This window comes from Gavia stellata, chromosome 23, assembly GCF_030936135.1.
Source record: "Gavia stellata isolate bGavSte3 chromosome 23, bGavSte3.hap2, whole genome shotgun sequence".
Classification (NCBI taxonomy): Eukaryota; Metazoa; Chordata; class Aves; order Gaviiformes; family Gaviidae; genus Gavia; species Gavia stellata.
Window position 1 is genome coordinate 285,028 of NC_082616.1, and position 25,395 is coordinate 310,422.

At 48.1% G+C, this 25,395-nt stretch overlaps 1 protein-coding gene across 1 annotated transcript; it reads left to right on the forward strand.

The window, feature by feature from the left end:
- The first annotated feature begins 17,166 nt into the window (after window positions 1-17,166).
- Window positions 17,167-24,395, forward strand: LOC132319036 (THUMP domain-containing protein 2-like). Its single transcript, XM_059828441.1, has 7 exons — window positions 17,167-17,244; window positions 18,606-18,658; window positions 18,970-19,057; window positions 19,671-19,742; window positions 20,360-20,474; window positions 22,243-22,360; window positions 24,053-24,395. Exons 1-7 carry the CDS (start codon window positions 17,197-17,199, stop codon window positions 24,393-24,395), a joined length of 837 nt encoding a protein of 278 aa, XP_059684424.1. The 5' UTR covers window positions 17,167-17,196.
- Window positions 24,396-25,395: the final 1,000 nt, after the last annotated feature.

The window sequence follows — 25,395 nt, forward strand, 5'->3', positions numbered from 1 at the left end:
TACCTGTGTAAGGATGATAAAACGTGCGAAAGGGACAGCGAATAATTTCTCAACATTCCTTCCCCTATAACATGCATTTGGTCACTTCGGTTACCTGTGCTTCTGACTGGATGGGGTTTTCCATTAATATTTCAAAAGGGCTTACTCCTTCCCTTGCTCGAGGGGTAATTGTAATTGTCATTAAAGTGATTGGTCAAACATCCACCCACTTACGCTGCGTTTCTTGACATTATTTTGAGATGTGCCCCTTAAGGGTCTGGTTCATTTTTTCTACTTTCCCACTAGGCTGTGGCCTCCATGGGGTATGTAAATCCCATTTACATTGGAGAAATTTTGACACTCCCCGAACCACTTCTGAAACGAAATGAGGCCCATTGTCAGAAGATATCCCTTCAGGAATTCCAAATCTAGGGATTATTTCCTTTAATGATGCTTTAACAGCCTCTCTAGCCCAATTGGTGTGGCAAGGGAAAGCTTTGGGCCATCCTGAACACGTATCTCCTAACACCAGTAGGTACTTACATAGTTTATATTTTGGCAACTCAGAGAAACCTGTTTGCCACTGTTCCCCGGGATTATTCCTCTTTTCACATCACCTGCAGGAGGTTTTCTTTGTATTTTGGGATTATTTACGCAACAAGTTTGGCATCTTCTTACTAGTGCATCTGCATTTGTTTGCATCTTTGGTCCTGTAGCGTATCTTTTGATGCTGCTTATCGTAGCATCTGCTCCCATAGGAGTTTCTTCATGTGACTTTTTGAGGAGGGCTTCCATCATTTTGGTTGTGGTGAGGACCTGCTCATTTGGAGTTACCCACCATCCTTCTGAATTTTTTTAACACTTTAACATTTCTGCTAATCGATCATCTTTTTCAGAACATTGAGGGGGTTTCATGTCCATTTCTCTACGGGGTGTTAAGGCTCCAATTACGCATCCGTGTAAGGCAGCTTGCTTTGCTGTTAAATCAGCTCTTATGTTTCCTTCAATTATTTCTCCTTGTCCTTTTTGGTGGGCTTTGCAATGGATTATCGCTGCTTCTTTTGGTTCTAAGACTGCCTGTAACAATTTTAGGATTTCCTGTCCATATTTTATACTGCTTCCCTGTGAATTCAGTAACCCCCATTCTTTCCAAATAGCTCCATGCCAAAAGCATATTTAGAGTCTGTCTACATGTTGACTTTTAAGTCTTTTCTGTCTCCAGGGTTCTAGTCAATGCGATGATTTCTGCTTTCTGTGCCTAGGTATTTTTGGGCAGCGGTTTGGCTTCTCTCTGTTTCCAAAGAGTAACCACAGCGTATCCAGCTTTTTTCTTTCTCCATTATGCATAAAACTGCTACCATCAGTGTATAGTTCCAAATCCACATTTTTCAATGGTGCATCTTTTAAATCTGGTCTGATGGCATAAACTTGTTCAACTGTGGCCATGAAGTCATGCTGTAAATGTTCTTGTTCTGCTATGGGCATCAAAGTGGCCGGATTTCAGGTGGACACCACACTTAAGGTCACATCTTCCTGATCTATCAGGGTAGCTTGATATCTAGCCGAACGGCTAGGAGAAATCCAGTGGTGTCCCTTGTCGGTCAAGATGGCCATTACTGCATGAGGGACCAATACTGTTATAGGCTGTCCCAAGGGCAATTTTCGAGCTTCCTGTATCAACAAGGTGGTCACGGCTACAGCGTGCAGGCATGCTGGCCACCCTTTGCTTACTTCACCCGCTTGCTTTGAGAAATAAGCTATGGGTCTTTTCCAACTTCCAAGAACTTGGGTCATCACTCCTAAGTGACAGCCACATGCTGTTTTTCATGAACATACAATTGAAAGGGTTTTGTCATGTCTGGTAATCCCAACACTGGGGCATCCATCAGACTTTTTTTTAATCAATTCAAAACTTTTCTGACACTCAGGAGCCCCTTCCAGTAATTCTCCTGGTCCTTTAACCGCTTCATATAAAGGTTTGGCCATCAATCCAAAGTTAGGAATTCATATTCGACAGAATCCAGCCATCCCTAAAAATCCTCTCAATTGTTTTTTTTATTTTGGTTCTGCAATTTTACAAATTGCTTCTTTTCTCTCTATTCCCAATTCTTTTTGACCTTTTGATATTTCGAAGCCCAGATAGCGAACCTTTTCCTTTGCAACTTGAGCCTTTTTCTGTGAAACTCTGTATCCTGCTAATCCCAAATAATTCAGCGGACTAACTGTGGCTTCTAAGCAGCTTTCTTTAGTGTCGGCTCCTATTGATATGTCATCAACATATTGTAACAGGTTTATGTTGTCATATTTACCTTGCCGCTGTTCCAATTCCTTTGCCAATACATTACCAAACAGAGTAGGGCTGTTTTTAAGTCCTTGAGGGAGCACAGGCCAACACAGCTGCCTCTTTCTTCCTGTTGTGGGATTCTCCCATTCAAAGGTAAAGATTGTCAGGCTTTGTTCATCCACTGGGATACAAAAGAAAGCATCTTTGAAGTCCAAAACAGTAAAATTAGCATTTGTTTCAGGTATTGAGGCTAGCAAAGTGTAAGGATTTGGTACAGTAGGGTGTATGTCCACAGTTATTTGATTTATTGCTCTTAAATCCTGAACCAATCTATATTCTTGAGAATGAGGCTTCCTCACTTGGTAGAGGGAATACCCCTCTTGGTACAAGAGGAGTATTAAATTCGGATTGACATTCTCTAAGCAGTCCATATTGCATGAAAGTATTTATCAAGGGTTCCAGTCCTTTGCACGCTTCCAATCTGATAGGGTATTGGTTTACCCTCACCGAGCTTACTCCTGGTTTAAGTTCAATTTTAATGGGAATTACATTTTTTGCTTTTTTTAAAAGCCATTTACCTGGCTTCTTTAAGGCCCACACCAAAGGAATTACCATGTTCAATACTGTCTCCAGGATGGCATTTACAGGTTCCTCCGAGGTATTATCTGTTGCACCTTTAGAGTAGGAGCAATCTCTCGACGTTTCCAATTACAGTGTTGAGGAAATTTGGTGTTGAGCTCTGGCCAGATTGAGCAGGAGAGCGAGTGTATGTTGGAACTTTTACTAGTCTAAAGAAGTTCAGAGCCCAAGTGTTTGTGATTCATTTTAGAGGTTAGCGGTGGGAGGTGAGGGCCAGCAACAGCTTTCAGTGCTGGCACCTTTAGAGTAGGAGCAATCACTGGACGTTCCTTGTGGGAACTGTGGCTGTACTTTTTCAATTTTGGTGCTCTGCACTAGCCAAAGTGTGAGAGATACTGTTGGGACCATTAAGTGGCCAGGGAAGTGCAGAGCCCCTGTATTCTTGGGTCTGTGAAAGCAATGCCAAGTAAATATAAAGTAAGCAGAAGGTTTCAAACCTGGCAACATCCATGTGAGATCAGCTGCTTGATGTTTACAGTTTTGGAGCTTAGACTGGCTAGAATGAGAGAGATTATTTGGACTGTTAAGTTTTTGTAAAATCACTGAATTTAGTTATAAGTAGAAATAGAATGTTAGAATATTGGTGTGTTTTGAGACTCCTAACCATAGGAACCTCCCCAAGTCATTACTGTTTTGTATTAAGAAACTAATCACAATGAGACGGAACAATGAAGAATCGAATAGAGGAGTTTTGTTTGAGTCCCGTAACTATGGGGACCTGATATGCACCAGTGATGCTGCTTGGAAATCCCCTTGCCCTTCCCATCTTGACTTAAATATCAAGAACGCCAGTCAATAGATATTAATAGAAATAAGCATTGATTATTTGGAGTATGGATATTGATAGAATTGTATAATCAAGAGACTAATCAATGAAAATTAAAAAACCGTGATATATTTTGTGATACATAGTTTGTGTAATGTTAACTAGGTATGATTTATCTATGATTTTATTATGAACTAATTGTTAAACAATGTAGCTTTGTAGATAAGGAGGATATACCTGTCAAGAGAATGATAAGTTGTAAGCCTGGTTAGTAAACCGAGAAAATCTTCTGGAGGTTCCAAGATTAAAGGGGAATGGAATTTTGCAACTAAGCTGAGCATGCACAAAGATTGGGTTCAACTAACGGACACCATGAGGAAGACTATGGACAACCACCAGAGGACCTTAGATGACCACCTGTGTACCTGAAGACGCATGTGTTATGAACATTTACATATATTAATGAGTTCTCGGAAATCGTATGGATATGTTAATTGTTTCTTGGAAATAAGTTGAATGTGTATAGTTTGTATATAATTTTTGTATCGGAGAAACTAAGCACGCACACGAGGTGGAGTGATCCCCTGTGCGTCCAGCACTGCAATAAAGAAGTGCCTGCTTTCTAAACTTCAAATTAAGTCTTAGAAAGTTCTTGGTTTTTCTGACTTACGGTAACAAAGTGTCTAGGCAAGTGCCAAACGGCAGTGTTGGTGTGGCTGTTAGTGGTCTGCCAAGGGACAGAACCCTCACCTTCACCCTTACAGAGCCCAGCACCAAAGCTCACACCCACCACCACAGGCTCCCGCATGGAAGATGCCAGGGCTGAAAGCTGTTGGTGACCCTCACCCTCCCTTGGCAGCCCTTTCACAGCCCCACCAACACCAGGGTGCTGTGCTTGCTCTCGGTATAAACACTCACTCTCACCCTAACCCAAACCCCTACCCTCACCCTGCTGCCCTCTCGAGCTTTGCAGGGCCTTGGGTGGGCTTCGCAGGGCCTTGGGTGGGCAGATGTGGGAGACTTTGGAGGCATTTAGAGATTATTTTAGGGCTCTATGGCAGTATCTGAACAAAAACTCTGGTGTCAATAAGGCAGCATTTGGGATCTTGCATCAGATTTTGATATCTTTGGGGATCTTGGCCTACATTTAGTGGGGAGTGGGTGCATTTTTGCATCACTTTTACCACGGGGGCAGGATTAGATGTTCCTAGGACATTGATCACAGAATCACAGAATCACTAAGGTTGGAAAAGACCTGTAAGATCATCAAGTCCAACCATCGACCAACAAACACCACCATGCCCACTAAACCATGTCCCACAATGCCTCGTCCACATGTTCCTTGAACACCTTCAGGGATGGTGACTCCAACACTTCCCTGGGCAGCCTGTTCCAATGCTTCACCACTCTCTCCATAAAGAAATTTTTCCTAATATCCAATCTAAACATCCCCTGGCGCAACTTGAGGCCATTTCCTCTTGTCCTGTCACTAGTCACTTGGGAGAAGAGACCAACACCCACCTCACCACAACCCCCTTTCAGGCAGTTGTAGAGAGGGATGAGGTCTCCCCTCAGCCTCCTCTTCTCCACACTGAACACCCCCAGCTCCCTCAGCCGCTCCTTATCAGACTTGTGCTCCAGACCCCTCACCAGCTCCGTCGCCCTTCTCTGGACACGCTCCAGCACCTCAACGTCCTTCTTGGAGTGAGGGGCCCAAAACTGAACATGGCATTCGAGGTGCGTCCTCATCAGCGCCAAGTACAGGGGCACTATCACCTCCCTGCTCCTGCTGGCCACACCATTTCTGATACAAGCCAGGATGCCGTTGGCCTTCTTGGCCACCTGGGCACACTGCTGGCTCACATTCAACCGGCTGTCGACCAACACCCCCAGGTCCTTTTCAGTGGGGCAGCTTTCCAGCCACTCGTCCCCAAGCCTGTAGCGTTGTCTGGGGTTGTTGTGGCCAAAGTGCAGGACCCGACACTTGGCCTTGTTGAACTTTGATGAACACCTTGGGTGCAAATCTTCAAAAATACATCATGAGATGCTCCAGGGTTTTCAAGGAAGAAAGCAACCTTTTTTCCAGACAATTCTGGAGGAGACCATGAATGGTGTGATTCAGTGCAAGCTAGTTGTGAGAAATATCACCTGCAACAGGATTTTGGGCACACAACTAGGAGAAAATGAGACTTTCCCTGTCTTTTTATGCATCCAAACAAGGCCATTCAGTGCTTGAGCAACTCCTGCTCCTTTTCTGAGGCATCAAGATCCAACCCTAAATTTCACCCTTTTTACCCAAACCCACAGTCAAAAGTGACCAAGCTCACAACCTTCATGCTTGCACTTCAACAAATTATTCATATGCAAATGATCCCTATGTGATTAGTCTTTTTTTTTTTTTTTTTAATCTATTTACTTAGCAAGCATTATCTTATGCAGGTGACTTCCTGGGCTGGAGGGGTGGACCCTGTAGTCCAGGGGGGTCTTGAGGGTCACCAGTGAACCCAGACGGGGGCGGAAAGGGGGATGTCCAGGGGTCTTGAATGTCCCCAGTGAATCCAGACGTCTTGGGGGGAAGCCAGGTATCTGGGTGTTCCAAAGGTCCCAAGTGAAACCAGAGATCAGGAGTGGCATCCAGGCATACTGAAGGACCCTAAAACACCACTTTCTTGCCCATTCTGGGGCCAATCCCAGTACATCTTGGGACAGGGGATGGTGACATGATCAGGTCACAGTGCGACAATCCAGCATCGTGGTAACCTGCACCACATTGAGGTGGTGGAGCATGTCCAAAGAAGATCAATGAAGCTGGTGAAGGGTCTGGAGCACAAGTCCGATGCGGAGCGGCTGAGGGAGCTGGGGTTGTTCTGTCTGGAGAAGAAGAGGCTGAGGGGAGACGTTATCGCTCTCTATAATTACCTGAAAGGGTGTTGTGGAGAGGTGGGAGTTGGTCTCTTCTCCCAAGTAACAGGTTGTGCCAGGGGAGGTTTATTTTGGATATTAGGAAAAAAATTCTTCACTGAATGGGTTATCAAGCATTGGAACAGGCTGCCCAGGGAAGTGGTTGAGTACCGTCCCTGGAGATATTTAAAAGACATGTAGATGTGGCACTTAGGGACATGGTTTAGTGGTGGACTTAGCAGTGGTAGGTTAACGGTTGGACTTGATGATCTTAAGGGTCTTTTCTAACCTAAATGATTCTATGGTTCTATGCTCACACGAGATCCTCATCATGGCCCTGAATATCTGCACTTAGGACAGCATGATGAACACAAAACCACCAAACCCAAAAAAGGCACAAAACATGAAAAGCCCAGCTTCTCTGAGGTAGGACTCTGAGCAGGAGAGCTTGAGGATCTGGGGAAGTTCACAGAAGAACTGATCTATAGCATTGCCTTGGCAGAGTGGTACTGAAAATGTGTTGGCAGTGTGCAGCACAACGTTGAGAAATCCACCTCGCCAGGCAACTGCTGCCATGTTGACACAAGCTCTGCTGCTCAGGAGAGTCCTGTAATGTGGGGGTTTGAGGGTGGCAATGTCGTGGTCATAGGCCATGATTGTGAGAAAAAAAATACTCTCGATAATCCAGAAGAGATGCAGAAAGACCTGGGCAGCACAATATGAGTGTGAAATGGCCTTGGTGTTCTAGAGGGAATTGGCTATGGATTTTGGAACTGTGGTGGAGATGGAGCCCAGGTTGATGAGGGAGAGGTTGAAGAGAAAGAAGTATGTGGGGGGTGTGGAGGCAGTGGTCACAGGCTACAGCAGTGATGATGAGGCTGTTGTCCAGGAGGGCAGCCAGGTAGATGCCCAGGAAGAGCCAGAAGTTCAAGAGCTACAGATCCTGCATGTCTGTGAATGCCAGGAGGAGGAACTGGGTGATGGAGCTGCCATTGGATGTTTGATCCTGCTGGGCATCAGCACTGCACATGGAGGAAAAGGCAGTAACATGTTTAGGTTAGACTATTATGAACAAAACCTACGCTATTTCTCATAGAAACCCCCAAAACTCTTTTTGCTCAAGAACAGCTTCAGTATATCTCTTGCTTCAGCTCCGGTTGGTGATGGAGCTGCTGTCGAATATATGCTGCTTCTGGGTATTGGGACCTATCCACACAGGAAAAGGCAGTGACAAGTTAGGACAGCCTTCTCTGTGGAAAATCTACTCCATTTCTCATAGAACCCCCACAAAACTGCCTTGCCCCTTTGGCAAGTCCCTTTCATGAGCTCTGGTTGGTGCTGGCTGAGGATGTCACTGGGAGCAGGGGCTCTGCTCTGGGCTCTGGAGGTGTCAGTTCTAGGCTACAGCAATAGATGGATAGGAACACTGGTCATCTCAGATTAAATCCACTTGTGATATCAAAGAGCTTTTCAGCATTGTCCCAATTCACGTGACTGCAGAGGAGAGCTGTGGGGATTTTTTCTTGTTTAATTTGGTTCTAGTGGCCCCACCACACCTGAGACAAGGCAGAAATCCTTCGCATTTTTGCTGCTCTCGAAGTGAAACCTTGTGGGTCCGAGAGGCAAAGGGACTGTCCCTTAGTGCAGGGTGGGAATATCTCGTCTGTCCTTAAGCCTCGGTCTCAGTTGCCCTGTGCTGGCATCTCTTTGAGCTGGAGGAAAATAAAATTCAGATGTTTCCCTGAGAAGACAGTGGACACTGCTGAGAGCAGAGGAATCCAGTTTCCAATTGCAGATCTCCAAATCCCTCACCCCGTCTCATCGTACCTGAGGAGGATCTCAGCTCTCCTCTCCCAGCCAGGGACACAGAGGGCTCATTGCCGCTACCCCCATACAGACAATGAGCAGCATTTCCACGGTCTTCTCCATGGGGCTCCTAGATAACACAGAGATGCCATAGGAGAGCATTCCTTTCTGGAATGCAGCCTGCAGCCCAAAAACAACCCCCAGGGAATTAGTTGAAAGATAGGGTATCCTGAAGAGAGGGTTGGCTCAGTTTCATTGCCTGGAGCCCCCACCAGATTAGGAGGGGACATGGATACTTGGACACGTCTGTATGGCAAGACCCACAGGGTTGGTCTCAGAACTGCAGCCCAACTCCTGTTCTCTGCATCCCAGCGAGTCCAATGATCAGAAAATAGCAAGGATAGGAGAAATGCCACAGTGCCACTGCTGATGGATGCCGGGCAGAGAAAGACAGTCTGGTATTTGGTAATTTCTCTTCTTAAGAGGTTGGGCTGCTGAGAACGTGACTGAGTCCCTATGGCCTTAAGAACAGAGGCTCTGCTGGGTTGGAGAGTGGACCAGGGGGTTGCTCCAGGGAAGGCATGTGCACTGCAGGGGATGGCCGGGAGGTACCCAAATACCCCCTCCTGCTCCTAGGAGCAGTTTCCTCTCCCTCCCTGCCCATGTCTCTTCTGCTGGGAGCTGTTCCTGCTGGGAGCTGTTTCCCTGTGCCCATGTCTCCTCCCCATCAATGCTCACAGAACCCCATCCCACTGTCTGTGTCCTCAGCTCTGCTCTCCAGATACCTTCTTGCAGCAGGGCACTGCCCAGGGCCATCTCTCTGTGTGCAGCGGCTAAAGACCAGGTCACCTGATGATGCTGGAAATGTGATGATGGTGCTTTCTGTAGGCTGAGAGGCAGAAAAGGCAGTTGCTGCAGCTTCTCACAACCATCATTCTGATGGTTTAGGGGTTTCAGCCCTTTCTCTTAAATAACAGCTCTGTTTCTATTCCCACTCAGCCAAACAAGAGAATGTTGAAAGCATAGACCTAGGCAAGCACAGCCTGAAGTAGGTAACTCTGACCTTCCTTTTGAAAAGTCCCCCTGCACACAGTCCTGGCACACAGCCCTTTGGGATGCAGGGAGCCTGCTCTGAAGGACAGCCCTGGGCTGCACACCCTCCCTGCCACCATCACTGGGAGAAAGCTGCCATCATGCCCTGTCCCTCTGCCAGTGCATCACTAGAGAAAATGTGAGAGTCCTCCTGAAAGAGGCTGTGGGATGTGTCAGCTTTAAGAGATACCTCCAGGAAATGCAGCGGTATTGTCCTGCATGCAGAGACTTACCACGCAAACACCTGTGAAGATTTCTTCCACGTAGTGGTCCTCCCACTAACCTCTCCCTGCCTCGCTCCTTTCCCCTCAGTACCTGCAGGTCGTGCCCTCAGTTGTGAGAAAGCAGATCTTCCTCACCCACACCTTCCCCACAGCTCAAGGTGAACAAAAAAATCTCCGAGGGTGCACTGTTTTATTTAAACTTGTACGAGATATCCAGTGTTAGAGGAGTTGTCTAGAGCAAACGGCGGAATCCAAACGTGGCTGCAGGTTCTTGGGGATTGATCAGCATCACCTGGAAGGGGAAAAAGGAAAAAAAAAGGTGGCCATGGGGACTTGTCATCAGTTCATCTGGGTCCCTGTTGCCCTGAGCCAAATACCATCTCTGGACGGTCACTCTGGGTATCTCTCTGTCTCCCTTTGGTCAGAGCTGGCTGCAGCGGAGGGTCAGCATGATTTCCCCACCACACCGATGGCTCCTTATCCCCTCTGTGTCCAGGGAGAGATCCCGGCTCTCTCCCCAACCTTGGGGACCTCTCCTGCCAGTGGCAGTGTGTCGCAGACCATGGGGAGCCGTCTTGCGGTGATGCCAACCTCTCCCTCAGCACCCGCAGCCACATCCCATCAAGTTGCGGCGCAGCTGCTCCCCCACAGCACCATCACACCCAGAGGTTTACTGCCCTGACCTCCGACGGACAAAGCGGATCCACAATCAGATTCACTTTTCCGCCACTGGCTGCAGGCGATGGGATGCTGCAATGACACCCAATGGGCCGTGAGGAGACCATCACCCCAGGACCTGTGCAGCCCCCCAGGCCAGACCTCGGCCAGGTCTCCCACCTCATCCAGCTCCACAGGGCTGGAGCTCAGCCCCATTTGAACCTACCTGGAAACAGGCGCCTCCTTCCAGCTGCCAGAGCCTCCTGCTTTTTCCAAGGTATCTCCTAAGGCAGGGAGCAAAAAAGCAAACATCAGGGCCCAGCCCCACAGACCTGCCCTGCCAGGGGACACCTGTGGGGAGCTGGAGGGAGAGGCTGGAAATATTCCAATGCAGCCGCTAGGATGTGGCCGTTGCTCCGTGCAGGGGCCCGGCTGCCCCACCAGCTCCCCGGCCCTTCTCCCCTGAAACCCACCCACCCCTGCAGCCACCCTCCTGAGGCCAGCCCCAGCCCCGGACACACTAGGACATGGTGAAAGCGCAGGCCCCCATGGCCTTCTTGGCTCCAGCTCTGACCCTCACCAAGGACTGCGGTGATGGCACCATGCAGACCCTGGCCATTCTCCAGGTGGTGGCTCCTGGCGATGCAGTGGAGCCTCTTCAGCATCTCAGGGGCGTCCGAAAAGCAGGGAGGCATGACTTTTTCTCGGTCCAAAACAGCCCCACATGTCACCCCACGCTTCTCTCCTGGTGCTGGGGAATGGCCCCATGGCCACAACGTCTCCTCAGGGCAGAGCTTGCTTACCAGAAGATCACAGAATCACAGAATCACTAAGGTTGGAAAAAACCTGTAAGATCATCAAGTCCAACCATCAACCAACAAACACCACCATGCCCATTAAACCATGTCCCGCAGTGCCACGTCCACAAGTTCCTTGAACACCTCCAGGGTTGGTGACTCCAACACTTCCCTGGGCAGCTTATTCCAGTGTCTCACCACTCTCTCAGTAAAGACATTTTTCCTAATATCCAGCCTGAACATCCCCCGGCGCAACCTGAGGCCATTTCCTCTTGTCCTGTCGCTTGTCACTTGGGAGAAGAGACCAACACCCACCTCACCACAACCCCCTTTCAGGCAGTTGTAGAGAGCGATGAGGTCTCCCCTCATCCTCCTCTTCTCCAGACTGAACAACCCCAGCTCCCTCAGCCGCTTCTCATCAGACTTGTGCTCCAGACCCCTCACCAGCTCCGTCGCCCTTCTCTGGACACGCTCCAGCACCTCAATGTCCTTCTTGGAGTGAGGGGCCCAAAACTGAACACAGCATTCGAGGTGCGGCCTCACCAGCGCCGAGTACAGGGGCACGATCCCCTCCCTACTCCTGCTGGCCACACCATTTCTGATACAGACCAGGATGCTGTTGGCCTTCTTGGCCACCTGAGCACACTGCCGGCTCCCATTCAGCCGGCTGTCAGTCAACACCCCCAGGTCCTTTTCTGCCGGGCAGCTTTCCAGCCACTCATCCCCAAGCCTGTAGCGTTGCATGGGGTTGTTGTGACCCAAGTGCAGGACCCGACACTTGGCCTTGTTGAACCTCATACAATTGGCCTCGGCCCATCCATCCAGCCTGTCCAGATCCCTCTGCAGAGCCTTCCGACCCTCCAGCAGATCAACACTCCCACCCAACTTGGTGTCATCTGCAAACTTGCTGAGGGTGCACTCGATCCCCTCGTCCAGATCATCGGTAAAGATATTAAACAAGACCTGTCCCAAAACTGAGCCCTGGGGGACTCCGCTTGTGACCGACCGCCAACTGGATTTGACTCCATTCACCAAGATGGCACACTTTGTCCAGCAGCTCGGCTGCAGACAGACTCATGGAGTTGCAAATGGTCTCCTGCACCTGCTTCCACCCCAGGAATGGAGTGCAGAGTTGGAGGGCAATCTTGCATGCCTGAAAAAGAGTCGAGCCCTGTTGTTCCTCCCCACTGGGACCCTTCCCAGGGAGCTGGTCCAGCTGAGCTCTGCTGAGCTCTCCCTTGCGGAGCGGGCTGCCCCGGACACAACTGGCAGGCAGGGAATGGCGCCGGCTGCAGCAGAGGGGACCTGCTGCCGGGAACAGCCCTTACACCCGGCCACTCTGCCCATGGGGTGGATCCTCACTGCCCTCTCCTGAGCGAAGGCACGTGGCCAAAGAAAGCATCAGAGGCCCAAGGCAGCACCACTTGTAATACTGGTAAGACTGCCCTGGGCAGCATGGGAGAAACCTGGGTGGAACAGTTGTAGGAACGATATTCAGGGACACCCGGCAGCTGCTGAGCGGGCAGGAGCGGCAGAACATCTCTGCTGTCACCACGTGGCTTTCTATGGCTTTGCAAATCAGCTCCAGGGGCTCTTACATTGAAGACTCTGGGATCAGGATCCTGGAGGTACAGGAGAAGGCTAACCCATGTTTCCTCCACTTCTCTGGTGAAGAATGATCTATTCCTTGAAGCAGAGGAGGCCAGGGATGCGTAGAGCTGGAAGGCCAAAAATTGAAGGACCTTTTGCTCGTGCAGTTCAGAAACCCCATGTCATGCTTTAGTCCGAGCTGGCACTAAGCACCACACAGCCGCTCGCTCACTCCCCTTCCTCAGCTGGACAGGAGAGAGAAAATATGACGAAAGGCTCCTAGGTCGGGATCGGAACAAGGACATAGCGAGATCACTCATCAATTACCATCATGGGCAAAACAGACTCGACTTGGGGAAATTAGTTTAATTTATCACCAATCAAAATCAGAGTAGGATAATGAGAAATAAAACCAAGTCTTAAAAAACACCTTCCCCCCACCCCTCCCTTCTTCCCGGGCTCAACTTCACTCCCGATTTTCTCTACCTCCTCCCCGTGAGCGGCACAGGGAACGGGGAACGGGGGTTGCTGTCAGTTCATCACACGTTGTTTCTGCCGCTCCTTCCTCCTCACACTCTTCCCCTGCTCCAGCGTGGGGTCCCTCCCACAGGAGACAGTTCTCCATGAACTTCTCCAACGTGGGTCCTTCCCATGGGCTGCAGTTCTTCACGAACTGCTCCAGCGTGGGTCTTCCCCACGGGGTGCAGTCCTTCAGGAACAGACTGCTCCAGCGTGGGTCCCCCGCGGGGTCACAAGTCCTGCCAGTAAACCTGCTCCAGCATGGGCTCTTCTCTCCGGGGGTCCACAGGTCCTGCCAGGAGCCTCCTTTGGGCATCCACCTGCTTCCCACAGCCTCCTTCGGGCATCCACCTGCTCCGGCATGGGGTCCTCCACGGGCTGCGTGTGGATATCTGCTCCACCGTGGACCTCCATGGGCTGCAGCGGCACAGCCTGCCTCACCGTGGTCTTCACCACGGGCTGCAGGGGAATCTCTGCTCCGGTGCATGGAGCACCTCCTCCCCTCCTTCTTCACTGACCTTGGTGTCTGCAGAGTTCTTTCTCTCACATATTCTCACTCCTCTCTTCCCCGGCTGCCATTTCCCAGTTTTTTCCCCCCTTCTTAAATATGTTATCACAGAGGCACTACCACCGTCACTGATGGGCTCAGCCTTGGCCAGCGGCAGGTCCGTCTTGGAGCTGGCTGGCGTTGGCTCTATCAGACATAGGGGAAGTTTCTAGCAGCTTCTCACAGAAGCCACCCCTGTAGTCCCCCCACTACCAAAACGTTGCCACGCAAACCCAGTACACCCCATCTGTCAGGTGGGTAATGAAGGCACCTCCTACCAACCCCTTTCCAACAACTGCACACTGACTGTGGAGGATGACAGCCCAAGAAGCAGCTCATGACTACTCATTCAGATCCTCCATAAATCAAGAAATTGGTGTGTAAGAAAAGAAAAAAATGGGCATCAATAAATCAGTGGTCTTGAAAGCAGTTCTGCTGGCGGTGACATTTTAGATTCGGAAACAAGGTCTCCTCGCTGGTGCAACTCCTGAGTTAAGGGGAGACAGGCTGCTAGTCTTGGGGTGCCTCAGCAGCCTTTCTGGCCAGGGAGCTGTTCTATTCCTGAGAAACCGTACCCACGCACCCAAGACCCCACAGGCCTGGGAGAGCCACATGTGCTGCCCACAGGAGACAGCAGGAAAGGGCCAAAGCTGACAGAGACCCTCCACACAGCATGGGCAGACCCCTGCCTTCCCCATATCTCAAAGACAAGCAGGAGAAAGAGTTGGTTCACTCACAGATTCGAAGAGCACCTTGATGGATATGGCAGTATCTTTGAAGGCAGAGCACAAGCCCTTCTCCTTCAGTACCATCATCACCTGAGCCAGTGCCAGCATGCTCTCAGCAGCCACCTCAGGACAGATGGTATACTCCAGGTTCCTCTGCAGCACCTCCAGAATGGCTGCCTTCTGCCTTCACACCTGCGAAGTCAAAGACACACACGAGCTTCTCACTAGTTGTGCCCTGAATGGCTGCCCTGTACCATTGCTTATGTTTGGCACCAGGAGGGACTGGTCTGTTATGGCCACCTCAGGAAAGGCTCTCAGACCCTGTAAAGTATCACTTCACATGCACTTTCTTAGGGCTAACAATGAAAAGAGAGAGAGAGAGAGACGAATATAGTTGAAGTCCCTCCAGACTCTGGAAACCCCAACTTGTGCAGCATACCCTGTCTATGGGAAGGGTCACCCTGTCATGCTCATTTGAGCTATTGGAGTATCTTCTTACAAAAACCCAACTCTACTCATCATTTCTACTTTCAGACTGAAGGAATGTTCGTGGGAGAACTTCTAGCTGCATTGTTAGATCAAGGCAAGGCCACATGAGTGGTGGAGCTGCTGGTATGAGGGAGAGGCTCCTCTCCAGCTGCTGAGCTCATCCTGCACCTGAGCGCTGTGCACAGCACAGGACATCACCACCAAAAGGTCACGCTGGACCTGCTCAGGTTAAGCCTGATGTGGGTCACTAAATCCTCAGCAGGCAATATTCTTTGGCCAGGGGCACTACAGCTTCCCAGGGCTGAAGTCGCCAGTAACAAGTGTAGCCCAGATCTCAACCCAGGGAACCACAGTCTGTTCCCTGTTTCCCCTTTGCAGCCCTGCTGGCATCAGACATAGGAGCGTGGCCTGAGGAGAGATCCCCCTTTGCCTCTGCTAGTGTGCCCAAAGCCCCGCACAGCTCTCCACGAGGGTCTTGCTCATAAGAGGCTGTAACCAGAGCTGAGAACAAGTCTGTCTCACCTCCTTGGGGACCCCATGGATGGTGTTGGCCAACAACTCACCCCTATCCATAATCCTAATGCCTAATCCTAACACTAAACCTTAACCTTAACCCTAACCCCAAACCCAAATTAATCCCTAACCCTAATCCTAATCCTTAACCCTAACCCTAACACCAACCCTAATCCCTAACGCTAACCCCTAACACTAATCCTAATCCTTAACCCTAAACCCAACCCCAACCTTAACCCCAACCTCAAACCTAACCCCTAACCCTAACCCTAACCCTAACCCTGACCCAAACCCTCTAACCCTAACCATAACCCTAGCCCCTAACGCTAACCCTAAAACTAACCCTAACCCTAAAACTAACCCTAACCCTAAACCAAAATCTAATAGCCCTAACCCTAACCCTAGCAGAGCGATTGCCAAAATACTTCCTTCACAGGTAGATTATAGTATGTACGTTTTAAAAGAATTTCACAAAGGTGAAGGGAGATGGGTAGTTTATTTGTCATTTCAATTGTGTGTTGTATGTTTTAGAACAACAAACTGATCAAAGCTTTTTCTGTATTTTCTCAAAAAAAAAACCTTAACCTGCATTTACCTTGAACAAGTGGAAATACAAGGGCTGTTGTTAGTTTCTGGGCACTGTTACCCTGAATATTTTTCAAATCAACACCTTTTACTGAGGCTAAGTAAAGGTAAGAGGTTGAGGTGTCTGGGCTTGTGGGGTCTGAGGAGTGACCTGAGAGTAGTTTACAGCTACTTAAGGGCCGTTGCAAGGCCAGTGGAGCCGGACTCCTCTGGGTTGTGGCAGCCTGTGTAAAAGAAGGTGCAAAACCAGACTTGCAGCTTGGGCGGGCTCTGGTTGGGCCTTGGGGAGAACTTGTTCCCCAGGAGGGTGGTGCAGCCCTGAAATGTGTCCTGGGGGTGGACCTTGGTCCTTGGGAGACAGTGGTGGCATAGACCTCCAGGGGCCCTTTCTATCCAGCACTCTTCCCATCTGCAATACCTTTCTACTCTGAGGAAAATAAAAAAAAAGAAAAAAGAAACCTTGTGTAGCTGCAGTTTATGCAAATTTCTCTTACTTGAAGACAACAGTAGTTTAACTAGATTTTTTTTTTCTACTGCTAAAGCTAGTGCCTTGGGAAGGGGGACACATGAGTCTGCCAACACAACTGTTTGCTTAAATTTGTGCTCTGAAGATAGTCGGAGCTTTCTAGGTGCCGTAAAACCATTAAAACTGTGAGTTGCAGTTGTGCATTCACAGGTTTTCTCTTAGCTAATCTAGTTTACAGCCATCAGAAATATTTTGTGTGTGACAGATAATTCTAAAATGATTACCACTTTTGTTGTACCTTGGGCAGGGCTTGAACTTCAGCCTCCCACACTGCAGCTGGTCACTTTGGTGATGTAGTGACCAAAGATGGTCACTTTGTCCTGTAGTGTGTTTGCTCTGCCCCTTGCTCACTCGCTGTGCTGCATTGTACCTCATCTGGTCTTTGTACAAACTGTTCTCCTAGGGATAAAGAGAGACCCTTTCTTTTCCCATGTATTTATAAGGATTGTGCAGTCAAGGCTGTGATGTTTAGTTTTCTTCATTCTGTTATTTTTACTGCCTGTGACTGTTCTTCCCCCTTGCAGGAGATTGGAAGAGCCGTTGGCATAGCGCTCATGAAGCAGTTTGGGTGGCGGGCTGATCTGCGGGACCCCGATCTCGAGGTAGTGGTGCTTGTCTGCCAGACGGCCTGTCGCTGCTTCCAGGATTGCCCCCGATAGCTTTTGGTTTGTTCTCTGCTCCCTTTGCACTCAGGACTGTGGCCTCTCCTTGTTTGTCTTTCTGCTGCTGAATTTAACTAGAAACCATCTGGTAGTGCTGAGCAAAGCTTTTCAGTAGCCAGTGTGTGTGCATGCCTTCCAGAGCACTGAAATAAATAGCAGAAGGGCCAGCGTGGGCCTGTACGTGAGGGGAAGGATCCATATGGGCGATGTCTCAGGATCCAGCACGCTTACAAACTGCTGGACTCTGACTCTTGAAAATGGAGATCACCTGAGCCACTGGGCAGCTCGTTGAGCCTCTGTAGGGGAAGAGAGCGAGCAGCAAGGTCGTGTTCTCGAGGAACTCGAGGATGCCGTTTATGGAAGACCCTCCTCCTAGACTTGTCTCCTACAAACGGCTTGCTTAAGACACCCTCCATGGTGCAGGCTGCCTGGAGACCTTGGAAAGGACCTGTTGCTCTTGACAAGCTGTTTCTCCATCCCTGTGCTTGGCGTATGGCAGCTGCTCTCAGCGCTGATGCTGGGAGGTCTGCGGCCTTCCATAAAAGCTCTGAGTTCATCTCCTGGCTCTGGTTTTCCCAGGCTGTGCCTCAAATACGGCTTTGTTGAGCCTCAAGTGGGGCTCTTGTTCTTGTCCAGATTTTTGCTCTGAAACCATTCAAGTGCTGAGGTCTGGGATCTTTCAAACGCATCGCGTTTCTCTTCGGGCTTCCTGGGGAGGGATTGCAGTCATGCGAGACCTGTTGGGGAGCTCAGTCTTCTTTTGGGATGCACTCTGTGGGACAGGAGGACAGTTTCTTTGAGGTGCCTGTAGTTCCGGAAGGATTACCCACGTCTGCCCTCCATCTGAAATACTGCTTGGTGGCACTCCGTTTTGGTGGGGGTTTTTTTGTTTGTTTGGGGCTTTTTTGTTTGCTTTTTAAAAAGGGTGAGTGTGTGAATAGCTGAACGCTAGTTTGTAGTGAATAATGTTCTCCTGCTTAGAGTAAATGGTTCCATAATTAAAAATATCCATTCAGTGTTACAAAAATTGGTTCCCTTGAAGATTCAAGTGCTTGCTGATGGATTCCTGGCTGATAAAATCCCTTCCCAGCTTGCTTAAATATTAAATCCTCTCTAAAGTGGCATTCAGATTACCTAGTGTGATTTCTTACAATTAATCGTAATTGTCTAATGTGTGCATTTTTGTTCTTAAAAACTAGGGTCAGAAGTTCGTAGAAACATCTTCTGTGTCTGTTTGAAATGAGTTAAAGCTATTGTCATGTCAGGTTGAGGGTTTCTAATGTTATTTTTCCCTCTTTCAGATCTTCGTACATCTTAATGACATTCACTCTGTGGTGGGGATTCCTCTTTTCAGGTAGGCATGCTCCTCACCAGATTTGTCTTGGCAGTATCGGAAGAGGTATAATTTCCAAATACTCTTGCTGTCCCCTGTGAGTATTCATCTTCTGGTTTAATATTCACTGGACTGTCACATTAGTCTTGTGGTTTGTCTGGACCTTATCTGAGCACATAGGGCAGACTTTGCAGTGAGTTACGGATAAAAGCAGACTCTGGTTTCTATCTGTCTGTCTGCAGATCTGTCCAGTTCATTTGTTCTTTCACATTACATGGGCTTTTCTGGGTGGTTTTACCATTATCTTGTGTTGATTTTTTTGCTGTCTGCAGGCTTCCATTGGCAAACAGAGAGTATATCAAAACAGCAGGACTGCGGTCAACAGTTGCGTGGGCCATGGCATCTCTGGCTGAAATCAGTGTAAGCCAATGTTCATGGCAAAGACGTAGAGTTCCAAATGAAGCGGGGGGGTCGCTGCTCCTCAGGGCTGGAGCTGGAAGCTTTGAAGAAGTGTGGTGATTCTAATGCCCCACGCTCTAATGTGTGTGGACAGGGTTTGCCTGATCTGCGATCAGAGTGCATTGTCGCCTGCTGTTCAACCAGGTATCTGCTGTAATCCCAGGTCCTTCTCAGGAGAGGTGCTTGTATGAATATATATGTCTGAATGGCAAGATTTTTTCACTGTCCAGGCTTCAAACCTTGTTTGGGGTTATTCTCCCAAGGGAAAACAGAAGCAAGTGTGATGTTTTCCATAGATTAATTTGGTACCAATATCCGTCTGCAGTCCACTCATAATTTTTTTCCCCTGAATGTCACCTCAAGGCTAGGTGCATTGGTACATTGTCTTTACTGAAACTATCAATGCTTCTTTTCTGTACTCTCTTACAACAAGTTTGGCCTGGTAAACCGGTGATTGTTGTTACCAACACTGGATTCAGTGGGAGTATGTAGGTGATCTGTACATCCCTGAGTAAGCTTTGTCCTGGGAGGGGTCTGTCTGGCTTGGGATGCAATAACCCCTTTATTTTCGTAGGCGGGTGCCTTTGTGCTGGATCCCATGTGCGGGCTAGGAACGATACTGCTGGAAGCTGCCAAAGAGTGGCCCGTGAGTATCACAGTCACAATGGGCAGGAACTTTGCAAGGTGGCTTGTAGCTGCATCAAGAAAAATCTGCCCCACAGTTAAACCAAAGTCCGTCACTGTGAAGCTGGAACCAAACTGATCTTTCTAGGCAGCTGTTAAAAGAGTTTTAGTACAAACGTTCCTCCCCAGGGATGTAAAACCAAGTCCTACGTACTTGTGCATGCAGCGCTGGCAGCCCTGGATTTATACCGCGGGGTTTGTGTGAGGCAACCGTGGACTTTTAAAACTGCCTGGGCTTATTCTGGGATCGGAGGTGTCAATGTACAGTCAGTTGTCAGTATTAGAGGCAGCGTGGCTGGCTGTAGCTAGCTGGGGCCTCGCTGTTAGGACATAGCCTCAGTATTTCTGTAAGTTAGAAGTGTCTTGAGCAGACCAGAATATGAAAGGAGTGAAGACAGCACAGGTTTCCCCCATTCCTCTGTCCTCTGGGTCTGTGTGTTGCTCTGTGTAATGGTACAAGATCTCCCAGCAAGGGGTTTGTCTTGGAAGAGCTGTGCAACAAGGCAGTTCTGTGAAGGGTTTGTAAAATAGATGCACCCATTTGTCAACAAAATGACTTTTCTCTTTTTCTCTGACCAGGAAGCCTGTTACTGGGGTGCTGATATAAGTGATTCACAACTAGAGGGTGCAGATGTGAATATTAAGACTGCAGGCCTGATGGATAAGATTGAGTTACTTAAAGCTTCTGTGAAAGGTATGTCTGTAGGCTTTCCAAGTGAGACATGTTAGAAGTTTTTTGTGGTTCTGGGGTTATACAGAGAATGTAGGTTCTCTTAAGGTGATGTATAGTAGAGCTAACTCTCAACAAATAGCTGAGTAGTGACTCTGTAGTGCTAGCGAATGGATAATTATTTGTTCTCTGCCCCTCTGAGCTTTGGCAAGAATGAACCCGGCAGAAGACAATGAAAATAACAATTGTCAGACACGGGCAGTAGTGTTCTGTCTTAATGGTACATGTGTGACTACCACAAAGAGTACGTACCGTGTGAGAGTTTTTTGTGTCTAATGGGAACACAGCAAGGACAAATTCAGATAAAATGTGGCTTGTAACTTAAATGTACCAAATGAGTAATAGTGGGGACTCATTAAGCTCAGTGTGGAATTGTTGATGTTTTGCAGTAGGAGTATTTTGAATGACGATGCCTTTCTCCTGGAAGAGGCAATTTGTTTGCTCTCAGTTCATGAGCTAGTCTGGGGAGAAGGTAATAATTTTATGACCTTATTCTGGACCTCAAGGCCCAAGTCTAAATTAGTCCTTTATGAAATTCATGACAGACAAAATTGGCTGTTTTTTCCTGTGCATTGGTGATAAAGTATGCATATTTTTTTACCTTGCAATATTTATTTCTTACCAGAAGGGTAAGAAATATTATTATTTCTTATTGGTAAGAATATATAAAGCTTTATTTCTTACTTAAAAGCTGTGATTGGCCTTGGCTTCTAGGATCATGGAAGGTACTTTGATGTCAAACTTTTCTAATACTGAACAAGTAATTGGTGTCTTTGTCACTGCTCAGCAGCTGTTCTTTCTGCATGTTTTGAGAAGGACTGTAGGTAACTTGTCCTTCCATTTGTAGATAAATTTGTTATAAAACTGTTGTGCTGCAAGTGTTGCTCCAAGGATGGTCCAAGGAACATCTCCAGCCAGTTCTGGAAAGGCTGGCATAGAATCGCAGCAGGGTTTAGGTGGGAAGGGACTGCTGGAGGTCTTTAGTCCTGTCATCTGCTGGGAGTGGGGCTCACCCCAAAGCTGGGTCAGGTTGCTCAGGGCCTTGTGCAGTCGAGTTTTGAGCATCCTGAGGGATGGAGAACCCATAGTCTCGTCCTTTCACATGCTGGCTGTGCTCTGGCCAGCACAGCCTGGTATGTGGCCGGTCTTCATCACCACAAGGGTGCAGTGCTGCCTCGTGGTCAAGAGAACTGACTGTTCCCAGGATGCAGGAACTGTGGGGAGAGGCTTCAAAGACACTAGCTCCAACAGAATCCAAGTGATTCTGGCTGTAACCAGATTCTTGGGGGGAGAAAAGGGGGATGGAGAGGAATTTACACGTGGTTCCTTGCCATTCATGTGTGTGCATCTGAACATCTGTGCTGAGTAAAGTGCTTGCAAGCTTAGCTTTTCTTTTGCATTTTGCTTGTAAAGATGTACTGTGAGTTGAGAAGCAGCAGTTAGTTTGGACCCATGCAGTTGCTGTTAGGAGAGTCGTGCTATTGGGGCAAACATTTCACCAGTAACAGGGAATCTGCAAGCTAAGCCACACTCTCATGAATGTGTCTCTTCCCAGTCTGCATTGGGTTGGTGGCTTCGTCCTGCCGTTTGTGAGGATAAGCACAGAAGGAGCTATGAATCTGGGTGCATACCACGCGGAAGAGCTGGCAGACAGTTTTGTAAGGTGAATGGGGGCATAGCTGCTGTTCGTTTTTCAGATAGTCAGATGTAAAGACCTGCCTTTACTCTGCAGCATTGCCGTTGCCTTCAGAAAGCTTTGACGCTGTGATTTCGGATATTCTGTTTGGGAAGAGGTTCAAGATCACAAAAGACATACAGCTCCTTCCGGATGTTCTCCAGGAAATGGAGAGGTACGTGTGGCCTTTGACATGCTTGGCATTTGGTATGAATGTCACGATGGTGTGCGATCCTAAGCGTTCAGCCAGCTTCAGGTTTCACAGAATCATTAAGGTTGGAAAAGACCTGTAAGATCATCAAGTCCAACGGTCAACCCAACACCACCATGCCCAATAAACCATGTCCTGAAGTGCTTGCTTTATTCCAAACGCTCTCCAGCTCTGCAGTCTGGTCCTGTGCAGGCTGTGAAAGTCTAGTCCTTTACTTGTCCCTTAAAGGCTGTTGTGGCTTGTCTTGCAAGCTGCAGACGTGCTGTTGGCAGCGCAAGCTGACAAGGAATGAGCTTGTTGTGTGAGCCATAGTCACAAATACTCTTTACAAGGCATGATGGTGAAATATGTGTGAGCCACACTCACAAATGTTCTTCACAAGGCAGAAAGGAGAAAGAGGAGAGGATGACCTAGACAAACTTAAAGCATCGTCAGGCAACTAAAGCAATAACCCTTTCTCGGTTGAGGTCTGCTCGTATAAAATCATAGGCTTTCCTTTTGGGTTCACAATCCAGCTTTTACCAGCCTGCCTTGGCAGGAAGGATCTCGGACCAGGAAACTGTGGTATGCATTTTCCTTTCTGTTAGCGTGTACTGGAATATCCAGCTAGCCACCTGGTCTGCTTTTAGATGCCTCCTTTCATCTCTCACCCTGTCATTTTGTGGCAGACTTGAGCCAAGCTAATAGCGGGCTGCTTCTAACCGGCAGTTCAAACCATCTGCCCCTTTATTTCATTTCTTGGCCGAAAACAAGCCCTTTCTGTAGGGTTGCTCTTCAGCGGGTGTTGATCTCGCTCACCCAATGCAGGAATGTGGTGGGGAGATGGTGAAGAGGGCGAGGTAGCTCCACGGAATGGCAGGGCAATCTTACATCAGCTTGCGCTGACCATCTCTCCCTTTGGCCGTGCTCGTCTTCTGGTCTCATTTGCTCTGTTGGGCCATCCTAAGCAAAATATTTCCTTGAGGAGGTGGAGGGGAGGAAGGGACCGTTACCATGAGAGCCCCACCAGTAAGACTGTTCAATCCACTTGCTGTGAACCAACTTCTTTCTGTTGGCCAACCTCTTTCAAGGCCAAGTGTAATGTTTGCTCATGTACAAATGAGCAAAAATGGACTGCAAACAACGGTTAATTTTCCTCTGTTTCCTGACTTTGAAAGCCATTAAGGATCAGTGGAACGTGGAAAGGACAGACCTTTTAAAGTTTCCAAAGGGCAAGGCCAGCTTCAGAACTGCCTTACCAACCTGAGAAGCTCCTGCTGCCCTGGGAAGCTGTTCCTTTGCAGAATGGTGGAGGCTCATGCAACCCAAAACCGGGGTTTGAAGGTGATACTGCCCTTGATCCTTGGAAGAATACTAAGAGGGGGGAAAAACTGGGTCTGTCTTCCCTGCTAACCCAATGGAAAGAACTCATGAGGTCGGAAATGTCAGGAGTCAGGACAGGGCCCAGTTCTCCCATTTAGGAAGAGTTATGAAGACGGGGAATTTAAACTCCATTTGGAGGTGCAGCTTACTGAGTTGAGCCATGACCCTTAATGTGCTTAGGTGTTTTATCAAATGCAGCTGGCATCTGAAGTGTCAGCAGTGTTGAGTTCTGCACGGATGGAAGAATGCCAGGCAGGATGAACACCTAACCTTTGTTTTTCCTGTAATTGCCAGAGTACTTCGTGTTGGAGGCACTATTGTATTGCTGCTGAGCCAAGATCTCCATAAGCGCATGGATGACATTACCAAGTGTGCTGAAAACGAGTCTTCTAATGCCATTTCTGAGGGCACAAGTGAAACCACCACTGCAAAAGACCTGAAAGTTGATGGGAATTCTTCCTCCTTGGTGAATGGTGTTGAAGAATCCTTTCGCAGCAGCAGACAGCCGCGTTTTGGGTCTCTGGTGCCAGATGGTGTCTATGGGGTTAGTCTTGGAAAGACTGATGCTTTCATATACAAATACAGGAAGATCCCTACTGCTGGCAATCAGCAGCTTTCTTGCACTGTGCCGAAGTGAACTTGAATCCTGATACACCTGAAAAGCAGCATGGCAGTGATCTGGTGGAACCCTGCTGATCCAAATGAACCCTGTGCCATTTGTTACCTCACCTCGCTTTCTTTGGCTGTCCTAAGGCATTGCTTTTCTCTCTCTGGTTTTTAGGGGTGGTGGAAGATGCCTACTAGTGTTTCAGATGTTTTGACTGTAAAATATTGTAATGAGACAAGAGTCCTCAAATCTTTGTTTAGGCAAAGCCTCTCAGTATCGGGAGGAGTTTCTTTGGGAGAGAAAGACTTAATTTCACACAGAATCACACAGAATCACTAAGGTTGGAAAAGACCTGTAAGATCATCAAGTCCAACCTTAAAAAAAAAAAAAAAAAAAAAAACCACCAAAAAAAACCCCAAACAAAAAAAAAACAAAAAAAGCACACAAAAACCAAACCACAACACACCAAAAACCAACCCACCCAACACCACACAGCACCATGCCCATCAAGCCACATCCCACAATGCCACATCCACACGCTCCTTGAATACCTCCAGGTATTGCAGAACTGCAAAAGCAAATGTGGTAATATTAAATGTAAATGGATTTTCACATTCAGCATTGTTTTTTAGGAAGCACGTGTTGTCTGATGAAGTCTCCAGCTCTTTTTGAGGGTTGGATGTATGCTTTACTATGTGCCTTGGAGTATTACTTTAAAGCGCGTTCCTGGTGAGTTTGAAAAGTCACTATTGAGATCTCTTGGAGTGGAAAATAAACTATTTTCTGTGTTAATTCATTCCAGGGTTTGCATGTATCTAATGGGTATGCATTAGTCTTTTAGGGTGAAGAGATTTATTTCTATCAAAAATAAAGCTTTTCCTCACTTGGTAATGTTACTCCAAGGGCACAATGTGGAAGATGGAAAAACTTGCCAAGTGGGTGAATAATTAGAAGTGTCTTCTGCCTGCAAAGAAGCATATGGAAAAATTCTCCTGAAAAGAGAGAGGTCTTAGCAGTTCTTTTTAGTCAA

Bases quoted from the DNA above. Each gene is read 5' to 3' on its own strand.
- LOC132319036 (XM_059828441.1), top strand. From the start codon at position 17,197: ATGAAGCAGTTTGGGTGGCGGGCTGATCTGCGGGACCCCGATCTCGAG. The intron at 17,245-18,605 runs GTAGTGGTGCTT...TCCCTCTTTCAG, and splicing joins TGCGGGACCCCGATCTCGAG to ATCTTCGTACATCTTAATGA. The intron at 20,475-22,242 runs GTATGTCTGTAG...TTTACTCTGCAG, and splicing joins ACTTAAAGCTTCTGTGAAAG to CATTGCCGTTGCCTTCAGAA.